The sequence below is a fragment of the Orycteropus afer genome, unplaced genomic scaffold (genome assembly GCF_000298275.1).
Source record: "Orycteropus afer afer isolate SDZICR_OR568_19922 unplaced genomic scaffold, OryAfe1.0 scaffold00358, whole genome shotgun sequence".
Classification (NCBI taxonomy): domain Eukaryota; kingdom Metazoa; phylum Chordata; class Mammalia; order Tubulidentata; family Orycteropodidae; genus Orycteropus; species Orycteropus afer.
Genome location: NW_006921945.1, coordinates 650,228 through 663,385, shown reverse-complemented (window position 1 = coordinate 663,385; position 13,158 = coordinate 650,228). Strand labels below are relative to the sequence as shown.

General features: G+C 51.1%; 1 protein-coding gene across 1 annotated transcript in view; it reads left to right on the top strand.

Annotated features, from left to right (window-relative positions):
• The window catches only part of AGK (acylglycerol kinase), a 100,304-nt gene that overhangs the window by 65,170 nt on the left and 21,976 nt on the right, over positions 1-13,158 (top strand). Inside the window, exons 9-10 of the mRNA XM_007952781.1 lie at positions 4,841-4,920; positions 9,734-9,791. Coding sequence (XP_007950972.1) covers positions 4,841-4,920; positions 9,734-9,791 — 138 coding nt within the window. The remainder of the gene's footprint in view (positions 1-4,840; positions 4,921-9,733; positions 9,792-13,158) is intronic.

The window sequence follows — 13,158 nt, the reverse complement described above, 5'->3', positions numbered from 1 at the left end:
TGGGTGTGTGATTGCGTTCAGCAGGGTCAGATGCAGTGTCAGTCGGCGGGTGCTTCTCCACAGTAGCTCCTTTAGGAAGTCTTGACTGGACCGCCTGTCTGTCAGTGGGTCATGCTGCGGCTGCTGATGTGTTGTTGTGAGGCTGGAAGCCGTGTCCCCAGTATTTTAGGTATCAGCAGGGTCAGCCAATGTGGAACGATTGCAGCAGAGCTTTCAGACTGAGACGGAATGGGAAGAAGGAGGGGCCGTCTGCTTCTGAAAAAGTCAGCCACTGAACCTTATGAATAGCAGTGAGACACTGCCTGATCTCTGATTGGAGAACTTCATGCACACATAGCAAGAATTGTGGGCATGGCACAAGACCAGGAAGTATTCTGTTGGGTTGTCCATAGTGTCGCTAGGAGCCAGAGCTGACTCGACAGCACTCAACAACAACAACAACGTGGCCCAACTCAAAATGGGAAGAAACAGCTGCAGGCATCCATTAATAATTGGAATGTGGAAAGTACAACGTGTAAATTTAGGAAAATTGGAAGTTGTCAAGAATGAAATGGAATACATGATGATTGATATCCTGGGCATTGGTGAGCTGAAATGGACTGGTACTGGCTATTTGGAATTCAGCAATCATATAGTCTACTATGCCAGGAATGACACATTAAAGAGGAATGACCTCACATTCATTGTAAAAAGGAACATTTCAAGAGCTGTCCTGAAGTAAATACGCCTTCAAGGAAGACCAGTTAATATGACTATTATTCAATTTACACACTAACCACTAAAGTCAAAGATGAAGAAATGGAAGATTTTTCCAACTCCTGCAGTCTGAAACCGACTAAACATACAATCAGGATGCGTTAATAATTACTGATGATTGGAATGCAAAAGTGGGAAACAAAGAAGAAGCATGGGTAGTTAGAAAATATGGCCTTGGTGATGGAAATGATGCCAGAGATCGCATGATAGAATTTTGCAAGACCAACAACTTATTCGTTACAGATAACCATTTTTAAAAACAAAACAGTGACTATACACTTGGACCCCGTCAGATGGAATACAAAGGAGTCAGATCAAGTCCCTCTGTGGAAAGAGACAATGGAGAAACTTAATGTCATCAGTGAGAACAAGGCTGGGGGCCGACTGTGGAACAGGCAGTTACCCCACTGAAGTTCCAGAAAATTGAAACAAGTTCACAAGAGCCAGAGATACAACCTTAAGAGTATCCCACATGAATTTAGAGACTGAAGAATAGTAGATTTGATGCAATGAACACCAATGACAGAAAACCAGACATGTTGTGAAGAACATCATACATGAAGAAAGTAAAAGGTCATTAAAAAGACAAGAAAGGAAGAAAAGACCAAAACAAATGTCAGAGAGACTCTGAAACTTACTCTTGAACAGAGAGTACCTAAAGCGAATGGAAGAAATGATGAAGGGAGATAGCAGAACAGAAGATTTCAAAGGGCAGCTTGAGAAGACAGAGCAATGTATTATAATGAAATGTGCAAAGACATGGAGTTGGAAAATCAAAAGGGAAGAACATGCTTGGCGTGAAAGAACTGAGGGAAGGTTGGGCAATCCTACTTCCGTAGTGATACTGCCTCGGAAACCCAAGGAGGGGTCGCTATGAGTCGGGTTTGACTCGACGGCATGTAACAACAACAACAAGTTGAAATATTGAAGGATTTTATGGGCAAAATACTGAATGACGCAGGAAGCATCAACAGAAGATGGAAGGAATACATAGAGTCACTGTACCAACAATAACTAGTCGATGTTCCACCATCTCAGGAGGTAGCATATGATCAGAAACCAATGGTAGCATATGATCAGAAACCAATGGTAGCATATGATCAGGAACCAATGGTAGCATATGATCAGAAACCAATGGTAGCATATGATCAGAAACCAATGGTAGCATATAATCTGGAACTGATGGCACTGAAGGAAGAAGTCCAAGCTACACTGAAGGCATTGACCAAAAGCAAGGCTCCAGGAGCTGAAGGAATACTCATTGAGATCTTTGAACAAATGGTTGCAATATTGGAAGTGCTCATTCATTTATGCCAAGAAATTTGTGCTCATTCCAAAGAAAGGTGAGTCAACTGAGTGTAGCAATTACTGGACAATATCTTTTAATATCATATGCTAGTAAAATTTTGTTGAAAATAATTCAGTAACGGTTGCAGATTACATAGACATGGAATAGTCAGAAATGCAAGCCTGATTCAGAAGAGGCTGTGGAATGAGGGATATTATAGCTATGTCAGATGGGTGTTGGGTGTAAGCAAAAATACCAGAAAGATGTTTATCTGTGCTTTACTGACTATTCAAAGGCATTCAACTGTGTGGATTATAACAAATTATGGACAACATTGAGAAGAATGGGAGTTCTAGAGCACTTAATTGTGTTCTTGAGGAACCTGTACATAGACCAAGAGGCTCTCATTCAAACAGAACAAGGGGATACTGCCTGGTCTGTATTTGGGAAGGGTGTGTGGCCGGGTTGTATCCTTTCACCATACTTATTCCAACTGTATGCTGAGCAGACAATCCGAACAGCTGGACTGTATGAAGAGGAACGTGGCATGAGGATTAGGGGAAGACTCATTTACAACCTATGATGTGCAGATGACACAACCTTGCTTGCTGAAAGTGAGATGACTCGAAGCACTTACTGATTGTGGTACAGTGATTACTTGGTGTGGCTTTTCTGGCCAAAGTCTGTAACTCCCACCAGATTACTGGATAGGACCATGCAAATAAGGTGTGTAGAATTCTGATGTTGGGATTGGCTAGTTTTTGTCACTCTGCCAGGCTTAAAATGAGCCTGTAGTGCCTAAGGCACTTGACTGCTAACCAGAAGGCTGGCGATTCAAATTCACCAGCCACTCCTCAGAAGGAAAATTGGGCAATGTACTTCTGTAGTGATACCACCTTGGAAACCCAAGGAGGGGTCGCTATGAGTCGGATCTGACTCGACGTCTGTGAATTTGGTTTTTTTGGCCTAGAGGCAAAAATGGGGCTCTCACTGCCATCAAGAGAGAAGAGCTAGAGGTGAAGCAGACTATGTCTTTGGACCTGAGATCCCTGCACTGGACAGAGACTGGCAGAGATGACCCAGCAGAGACCCAGCTGAGAAACCCAAGAGGCTCGGGACAGAGCATTGGGCTTTCCAGCCCACAGAGCGAGAACGCTGAATGCCTTTGGGCAGGAGTCTTGCTGGTGGAGTGGGGTAGATGTAGCTATGGGCAGAGCTAAAAGAGCTTTGTACCCCTTACCTGAGAGGGCAGAAGCCAGGCCGAGAGGCCAAGGGTCAGAGAGGCATGTCTGGGGGCACAGCAGAGGGGAGACTGTCCTGATTGAAGAATTGTATCTTGAGGGATTTCCAGAACCTGAATTGTAGCCTGTTACTTCCCTAATAAAGCCCATAATCATGAGTATTGTCTGTGAGTTCTGTGTGGCCATTGCAACACATTATCGAACCTAGCAGAGAAGTAGTGAGTGCCGTGGGAGGGATGACTGGTGTCAGAATTGGTAAAAGGCTGGAGGGTGGTGGCATGTCTGGCCTCACAGGAATAAGCCTTGGGCTGCTGATGGTGAATCTGTCTTCCTCTTGTGAAGTTAGAGGGGGTCAGAAGATGCCACCTCCATGTCCCTTTTGCACTGATGAAGATCAAAGACTACAGTCTTCAGTATGGATTGTACCTCAACATAAAGAAAACACAAATCCTCATAACTGGACCAATAAGCAACATCACTGTAAATGGAGAAAAGATTGAAGAGATCATGCTTGGTTCAGTAGAGGGTCAGTGAAAAAGCGGAAGGCCCTCGAGGTGGATTGACGTGGCGGCTGCAACAATGGATGCAAGCCCAGCAAGTGTTGGGAGGCTGGCGCAGGGGCAGGCGGTGTTTGTTCTGTTGTACGTGAGGCCGCTGTGAGTGGAAACTGACTCGGTGGCACCTAACAACAGCAACACTAAGGAATCCCTCATGTGCCTCATCGTCAGGACAAGGCTCCACAGAAGCCTGAATGAGCCTTGTAACATGTCCGTCTGGGCAGTGTGCCTTGTTCAGAGCACTGTAATGTGGAGGTGGCTGTCTTCTCATTCCCAGGTGCCCTTCATGGCATCCCTGGGCCAGAAGTGCCCAGGAGTCTCTTTTGTTAAGTCGTTGGGCCCAGGCCCCCGGCATGCCCTTGCTGTGCCAGGCCTGGTTCAGGCTTCCTCGCAGCACCTCCTCTGCTCTGCCAGCACTCTGGCTCCCTTCGCTGTGGACCAGGTCAGAGAGCAGAAGGGCAGACCCACTGGGGGTGGTTGTAGAAACCCCTCACATGAGTGGCAGTGGACTTTGGGGAGGCTCCCGTCCCTGTTCTCTCAGGGAGTACGAGCAAAGACTCAGCAGACCGCTTCTCCTTAGTCCCTTGTCCTCTGCCTGTCCTGGGAGCAGGGGGCTGGCCCTGCCCTCTCCAGTGAAGCCTGTTGAGCTGTGTCTGGCGGCTGCTTGCTGCCTCTCCTTAGTGGGTAGCGGTACACGGTGCCTGTTGGTCTTCAGCGCCTGCGGCTGCCCTAGTCTGGATCCGGCACGGGTATCACTTATACTTGGAGGGGGGTTGTTGTGGGGCAGGAACTTGCAGCGGCCATGCTCCTGCCCCACAGCAGGTGTGTGAGGCCCGCTGTGCCGTGCGGCCCGTGCAGGCGCTCCTGCTGAGCCACACACCACCGGTGCCTTTAAGGGCTGCACGTCCTTTTCAGAATGTTGGCTTGATGGGAAGTAGGCCATGCGTGCTCGCTGGGGTGGTGGCCGTTCATCTAAACTCAGTGTCCTCACCTTGCAGGGGGAAAAGGAGCAGCCCGTGTTCGCAGTGACCGGCCTTCGATGGGGGTCCTTCCGGGATGCCGGTGTCAAAGTCAGCAAGTAAATCCTCTTTCTTGTTCTGCCCCTGTCTCGGAGGTTTTGACATGCAGTAGTCTGGTGGGAGGAAACATGGTGGGCCCGAAGGCTGGGCTACAGCTACAGGGGATGATGCCATCAGAGTCATCAGGTAGAAGTTTATCTTCTACGCGCAGGAGGGCTGGGAAAGGTTCCTGTGTCCCCAGTGTTACCTTGTTGGTAGCTAGAGAAGAGAAGAGTGTGTCTCTCTTTATAGACACCACGTTGAGAGGTCAGGCATGGGTGAGCCCAAAGGGATCGCTGGCTGTTGTCACCCTACAGCCTGCCTCACTAGGCACTGAGGGCAAGGTGTAGCCACTGCTCAAAGCCTTTACAGTCCCAGTGAGACTTCTGTAGGGGTGCTTCCTGGAGGTTCAGCTATAAAGACATGGCTGCCCTAGTAGAGAAGGAAGAGATGGTGCCTGGCTCCATCATGAGGAGGAAGAGACAGCTGTACAGGAGAAGATGGGCGGCCATCATAGGCTTCCTGTGGGAGTGGGCTTGTTTTGGAAGAATTTGGTGTGTAGGATGGAGCTGTGGACGTGGAGGTTGGCATGTCCTATCCTATTGGTGTGTAAAATGGATCTGTGGACTTGGACTGGAGTGTGTCCTGTCGGGTTGGTGTGTAAGGTGGAGCTGTGGATGTGGAGCGTGGCGTGTCCCGTCCTGTTGCTGTGTAAGGTGGAGCTGTGGACTTGGACTGGAGTGTGTCCTGTCATGTTGGTGTGTAGGACGGAGCTCTGGACGTTCTGTGTGGCATGTCCTGTCCTGTTGGTTTGTAGGATGAAGCTATGGATGTGTAGTGTGGCATGTCCTGACCTGTTGGTGTGTAGGATGGAGTTGTGGACTGGGAACATGGCGTGTCCCGTCCTGTTGGTGTGTAACATGGAGCTGTGGACGTGGAGCATGGCGTGTCCTGTCCTGTTGGTAGGCAGAGGCTTCCTTAGGACAGGAGGGATGAATTATGACTGAATTACACTCCAAGGAGCCCTGTCTCCTCACAGGCTGCCCGGCATCCTTGTTCCAGCATCCTCTCACTTGTGTCACTTTATCCTCCCCCTGATGAGACCTGTGGCAGCGGAACGTTAGAGAGAGAGATGACTGTGTGTGTTGCACGCTGAGTTCTACACGTCTCACGTCGTCTTCTCTGGACGTGTGCTGTGATTATCTTGAACTCACAAATCCCCACGTGTTTCATCTGTAGTCACAGATCCCAGCAGCTGACCAGGAGGAACTGCTTGGCTTCCCCTGGAAACAATGGTGGTGCCAGTGAATGGTGTTCCAAAGTGTCTCCATCAGCCAGTTGGCACAGCCACCTCTCAGCCCCGGTAGAAATGGCTCACGTAGTTTTCAGTATTTGTGTTTCTAACAGGGTTTAGTTGGTAGAACAGTTTCAGGTTTAGAGAAGAACTGTGCAGACAGCACGGAGCTCCTGTACACCCCTCCCTGGCACTGTGGTCTCTCCAGTTATTGCCATCTGGGACTCCTGGGGCACATTGGTTCAACTGGTGAACCAACATTGATATTGGTAACCGAGGTCCATAGTTTGCATGAGAACTCACTTTCTGTGTTGCGCAGTCCTGTGGGTTTTGACAGACTTCCCAGTATTTTGATTAATTTCTGAACGATGAATTTTAACGTCCCGGTGGTTGTTACGTAGTACCATCGAGTACCTCTGGGAGAAACAGTGAGGGTGTGAGGAGTGGCCGTGGGACCACTGTAAGTATAATATGACACTTGCTGTTGGAGGGCTGAAAAGAACTGCTGCCAATCTAGAACGTGTCCCAGTAGAGAGAGGTTTTTCTAACTGGCTAATTAGTAAAAGAATAAACTGTAAAGACCTTGGCTTAAAAACAAAACCCATCCGATGATGTGGTGAAAAGAGTTCCTTTAATGTGGCCTTTTGCCTTTGTTCTTTTAAAAAAACGGCTTTTTTCCCCTAAGCCCTGAGTCCTGGGAAGGAAGTTTGGACAATCTACTTCTGTAGTGATACTGCCTCAGAAACCCAAGGAGGGGTCACTATGATTTGGGTCCGACTCCATGGAAGGGGAGGAGGGAGGAAGCCCCGAGTTACCTTTGCCCTAGTTTTATACCCCAGAGGGTTTATTACTTCTGTCCAGGTTGATTGACATTTCTGGGTAAACTGTAAACAGCTTGATGGTTTGATACTTTCTGTCAAGCCCTGGGCTACAGTCTGTCCTATGATTGGTCTGTTTTATATACTGTGCGGTGATTGGTTAGTTTACTATGCAAGCTGAGTGGTATATGGTCCATTGAGGGGATTGGTCAGTTTGTGGTCCTGCTGGGAGGGCCATGCCTTGAAATTGAAAAGTTTGCTTCTATAAGTAGCCAGCCCCACAGAGGTTTTTATAAGGAAGAAGAGAGAAGCAGCAGAGAGGAGAGGAGGTAAGGAACCTCAAAGAGCTGTGTCCCCGGCCAAGGGCTGTCACACAGGCCAAGGGCTGTAACACTGAGACGAGCCCAGAATGGGCCTAGTGGCAGGGTCAGCAGTGATGGTGGAAAGCTGCTGCTAGGAAAACAGCTGAGAGCACGGAGCAGGCTGCTGCAGTGGCTGTGAGCTGGGTCAGTCAGCAGTGCAGAGGCCAACAGTGGGGACACCAAAGGCAGAGAGGCTGCGTGGCTGAGAGGGGGCCTGCATGCCCAAGAGTGGACATACATGGCTGAGAGGCCTGCTGGAGCTGTCCTGGCCAGAAGCTTCCCAGCACCTGATAAAGGAGTGATGTGCTTGCTCTATCAGGGAGCCTCCCACACCTTGCGTCCTGATCCTGATCCCAAGTTGGTTTTGTTACTTCCAAGTTGGCCCTGATTCTGAGATGTAGCCTGTTACTCCCTAATACACCACTTAACTGTGAGTGTGGTTCATGAGTGCTGTGTGGCCATTGCAACAGATTATCGAACCCCAAGAGGACAATTCTGCGAGAGGGACGGCTGGTGTCAGAGTGGTGGGAACATTGGAGGGTGGAGGTGCGTGTGTGTGACCTCCGCCTCATAGGAGCCACCTTTGTGCTGCTCCTGATTCTTGTTGACCCCCAGGGCCTCAGATGGTGTCTGATGCTGCACCACAGTAGTGACCTGAGTGGGGATTTGAAGGGCCCTGCTTTGCCCATTGCACAGGTCATCTGGTCCCTCCTGCCTTCAGGGTCCATCTCCCTCTCGTCACCCCAGTCTGGCTTTGCTTTCACGTATCTGCCTCTTGCTGTGGCTCTTACTCTCACCACGTCCCCTCCCTCTGCTGTTCATCTGGCCTAGAATGACTTCCTTCCTGCTGCAGGTATCTAACTCTGCCCATGTTTCTGAGCCCCATGCTGCCCTGACCCTTGTGCCAATCACGGGACAGGCACAGCTGCTCTGGGACAAGGCTGTCGTGAGTCTTGTCTCTTCTTGGCTCCTTACCAACAGACAGTTCTCGGTTTAACCATGTCTCATACAGTCACTTACTGCTTTCTGTCACTTTTTTGCGTCTGTCTCAATTCATAAGCCTTCAAAGGCAGGGATTTTACACACTAAAAACACAGGTGCTAAGTAAATGCATGGTGATCAGAATGAAATAGGGAGCGTGGAGCTGGGGGGCGCAGTCTGCTGTGTGCCTCCTTTCTAATTCCAGCTTCCTCTTTGTCTCAGGATGTTTGTGTTGGTTGTTGGTGGGTGCTGTTAAGTCGGACTTAGAAGTCTGCAGTAGTCCATTTTGGTTCTCAGGTTCAACATCTGCCGTTTGAAAACTGCATGGCATGAGTGGTGGGAGGGTATGGTGATTTCTACATTTTTAGTCTGTGTGTGAAGTTGGTGTGTAAAACCGGCCACTTAGCATGGAGCCCATCACATGCCACCATCTGCATCCCCCTGTGCCTTTGTCCTTCTCCAGTCATTGCTCTCTCAAATGCGTCCTTGGCCACATCGATGGTAGGAGGATGTTCTGGTTCCCTAGTGCCACTCTGTCAGGAATATACCACAAATGGGATGGCGGGAAGAAACAGGAGTTTGTTCTCCTCTCTTTAGAGGCTTTAAGTGTGAGTTCAAAGTGCCAGGCTAGGAGCTGGGTGAGAGCCCTTCAGCCTTGGGCTTCAGCTCTGCCTCCTGCTCCCGGCCCACCAAAGCGAGAGGCGTTTCTTCACTCACACAGCTGCTGGCTGCTGAGGCTAATAAGCCCAAGGTTGACAGGTGAAAAGGCACATCCCCATGTTACCAAACCACATGGCAGGCCATTCATTCAAGTCCATTGAAAGTCCCAAGGTCAGCAGAGCACAGCAGGCTGCTGAACAACACCACGGCTACATCCAGGGTCCAAGTGTGCAGTAAGCTAGAGACTGTTCCCTAAGCCTTCTCCTTATCTGCGGGACTCAGACCACAGCCCTAAGGCAGCTACGCAGCTGCTCATACAGATTCCACCATGGAGGTGATTACCAGTCTCATCATGGGAATACTATATCCAGCTGCCCAGCCCCTCAGCCAGGCCCAGCCAAGTTGACACACAGACTTAACCACCACAGAGGTGTATACCACAGTGGTGCTTGTGGGTTTAGACCATGGGGTCTCTGATTACGTAGGCTTATGGATTGCAGGGATCTCTCGTCTGTCAAGCTGGATACTGTTTGGCGTCATTGAAATGCAGAGGCAGAGTTTTCTGGGTCATCCTTCTATGCCTGGCCTGGTGCCCGGCCTCCTGAGAAGCCCCTGCTGTGGTGGTGCAGGGCTAACGTGTCCTCTGTCATGAATGACGCCTGTCACATCGACAGCCCCTTCCTCATTCTAATCTCACTCTCCTTTTGCTCCCTCTCAGGTACTGGTATCTTGGGCCTCTCAAAACCAAAGCAGCCCACTTTTTCAGCACTCTTAAGGTAAGCATGTATAGTTGTCGCTCTGATGTGTGTATGCGGGACACACCCACCACTGAAATGAAGCAGATTTGCTTAGACACACACGGAGCTTTCCTGGTTTGATAAGTGACCACCCCTAGTCTACCAGCTCCTTCCCTCCTGATCAAAGCCACAATCACTGTCCTTTTAACTAGTGCACCCTTGGCCTGCTGGCTGACTGCCACTCGTCAGGCATACCTTGACAGCGTGACCTGTGTCTCGTTAATTGGCTGTGTGCCTGTGTGGGGGCCTGGACGTGAATGACAGATGCATGTGCATACTCTCCGGGCTTGTGTGTCATCTCTGTAGGTTTTGGGTATTAGCCAGACGTGGCCAGTGGCAGTTACTTGGACGGTGCAGAGTGTTTCATCTTAGTGACAGTGGTGTCATAGACAGATAGTCAAAAATGTTGGCAAAGAGAAGAGCTTGACCTGTGTGAACAAGAACACAAGTCAGAAAGCATCCTCAGCACAGACTAAGCACCGTCTTCCGCTTTAATGCAAATCAAGGCAGCCTGTTCCCAGTGTGACCGGCCACTCTGAAAACCGGCAGATGGAATTTGAATGTAGTTAGGAGCTTGATTCCAATGTCAATGTTCAGAGTATGGAGTGTTTTCTAATTATACAATTAACGTGTTCGCTGCAGAACACTGGGCAGATGTAGGCCCTTCCCTTCCGAAATAAACTCCAATTGGAGTAAAGAATTAGATTAAGAAAAAGTAAAGGCCCTAACGTGGTGGGAAATCTCTGTGATGGTTATAATAAGCTTGAAGGCAAGGCCTTGCTGAGCGTGGCCCCCAGGCAGGGTGTCAGAGTAGATGCATCATCATACTGTGCAGGGGTGAGGTTTCACTGGCTGTGCAGTTGGGGTGTTGGGAAGAAGCAGAGGATGCCATCTTGTGGTTGGGGCATCTGGGAGATCGTGAATCTTTGCACCATTCATTCCGCAGACAAGCCCTGCTCTGTGTGTGGGCCGCAGAGTCACACAGGCTGTGTGTCCTGCCCTGCAGGAGTTCTCACGTGCCAGCAGGAAGGCACAGTTAGTCTGCAGTCTGGCAATGTCCTGAGACACACGGGGAGACTGAGCTGGGCCAGAGAGGGGCAAGTGCCAGAGAGGGTCAGGTCTGCGTCTCATCACCGTTGGCAGTCTTCCCAGGAAAGAGCACTCGTGCAGGACCCGGGTGCATGAAACCAAAGCACTGTGGTTGAATCGATTCTGACTCCTGTTGTGCCGACAGACAGAGCACAGCTGCCCCTGGGGTCTTCCAGGCTGTAATCTCCACGGGGGCAGATCTCCAGGTCTTTCTACCTTGGAGTGGCTGGTGGGTTCACACCGCCAGCCTTTCAGTTAGCAGCTGAGCACTTGACCACTGTGCCACCAGGGCTCCTCAGGGTACCTACAGGGCTTCGTTCGGTAAAGGACATTCTGGATGGGGGGGGGGCAAGGTATGTCCAGGCCCAGTTGGGTGACATGGCCCTCACTCAGGTTGGGGCAGATGGCAGGGTTGGGATGTGGAATCTGACCTGTATCCTTCAGAGTTCTGGGGAGTTGAGAGGAGTCTTAGCAGGAAGTGACACAGTCTGGTCTGCACTTGAGAGAAGTTGTTTGGCCCCCGTGTGCACATGGGGTTGGACGTGGGTGGGCCAAAGGCCAGGAGCCCTGGTGGTTCAAGTGGACCAGGTGAGCAGTTGGAACCCACCATTCGTTCCATGGGAACAAGGTGGGGCTGTCACTTCCATAAAGATTACAGCCTTGGGAACTGAGGGCAGCAGTTCTACTCTGTCCTGTGGGGTCACTGTGAGTCAGAATGGACTCCATGGCACACAGCAACACACCAAAGGCGAGGGCCTCAGGTGGAAGGCTGTTAAACAGCCAGTGAGAAGTGGCCAAGGAGGGAGCAGTGAGTGTGGATAGTGAGTGTTGACAGTGAGTGTGGGTGAAGGTGGAAGCCTGCAAAGTTGAGGAAGAGTGCGGATCCCGGGTTTCTGCTTTGAAGGACGAGATTTCCCCTTAGCATCGATGCCACTAGAGTGAGGTCACATTTGTGGAGAGAGATGGATTTTCTGTTTGGCACATGCTGGGTCTGAAATACCTGGGATGCAGAGAGGTGGAGACACGGCTGTGGTTTGGGTCTGAGTTGGCAGAGGTCTGGGCCCAAGGAGCAGCTTTAGAGGCCACGGAACAGGGCTGGTGTTGGAACTGTGGGTCAGGACGGGGCTTCCGGGAGAAGACGTGGGGAGAAGATGTGGCAGGGACAGTGCTGATGACTGCAGGCCTTGAAGGCTCTCGAAGCCACGGCTGAGAAGCCCTGAGAAAATCCAGGAGGGACTTCCTGCCCCGAGGCCCATGGGAGATGGCATGTTGGACAGAAAGAGTCCAAGTGGCAATGGGAGAGTGTCCGTTGGGTTCGGCTGCCAAGCTCGCTGGTCACTTCCGGAGTGGAGGGGCAGGGGCCATACTGAAGAGGGTTAGGGAGTAAACGGGAGACCAGGACATGGTGGCAGCAGGGAAGGGCCTCCTTCCGGGTGCCTGATGCTGAGTGGAAGGGAGAGAAACGGCAAAGGCTAGGAGGAACCCGGGGGTGTGTGGGGGGTGGGTTCGCGTCATCGGAGAGATGTCCTGAGGCAAAAGACAAGAAGAGGAAGCGGGGAGGTTCAGGATGGGTGAGCTGGCGAGCTCCACGGGCCGGTGGGAGGGCCTGGGACCCTCCGCTTGGATGAGGCAGGGATGTGAGGGAAGGCCCAGTGGAGAGACGTGTGAACGTGAAGGTGAAGGATGGGCTCACTGTGTACCTGACCCCCTTACAGTGTGGGGGGCAGAGTGGTCTTCAGAGCGTGGGGTGGTGGTGCTCACCGGGGGATCAAAGAAAGATGAAGGCAGGTGGGGAGCACGTTGTCAGGGAGCAGTGAGGACCAGAGGCCAGGAACGTAGGTGCCACCACGCTCCTCTGGGTGATTTTGTCCTCTCAGAACCCCACAGGGGGGTTGCCTCTAATGGGTTGGGTGGAGAAGTACAGAAACCTGCCAGCAGGACTGGCCCAGAATCGGGTCTTCCCTGGGCCACTGTGACGGAAAAAGAGGACCCAGGAAGGACGAGTAATGAGGGTGTGACCGAAAGGGTCGCCAGTAGGGAGGTGGGTGAGGTGAGACGTGAGAGCAGAGAGCACTAACGGGGAGGCGGATTGGAGCCGCCAGGGCCTGGTGCTCTCAAGGACGTGACGTGGTGTGGGGTGCTCCCGGGGCCTGTGAATGAACCCCTCTCCTTCTCTTCTGAGTCTGGGCGGTGCAATGAACACCAGCGGGGACTGGGCAGACAGAGGTGATAACACAGCTTAGCCAGCGTGAGCTGG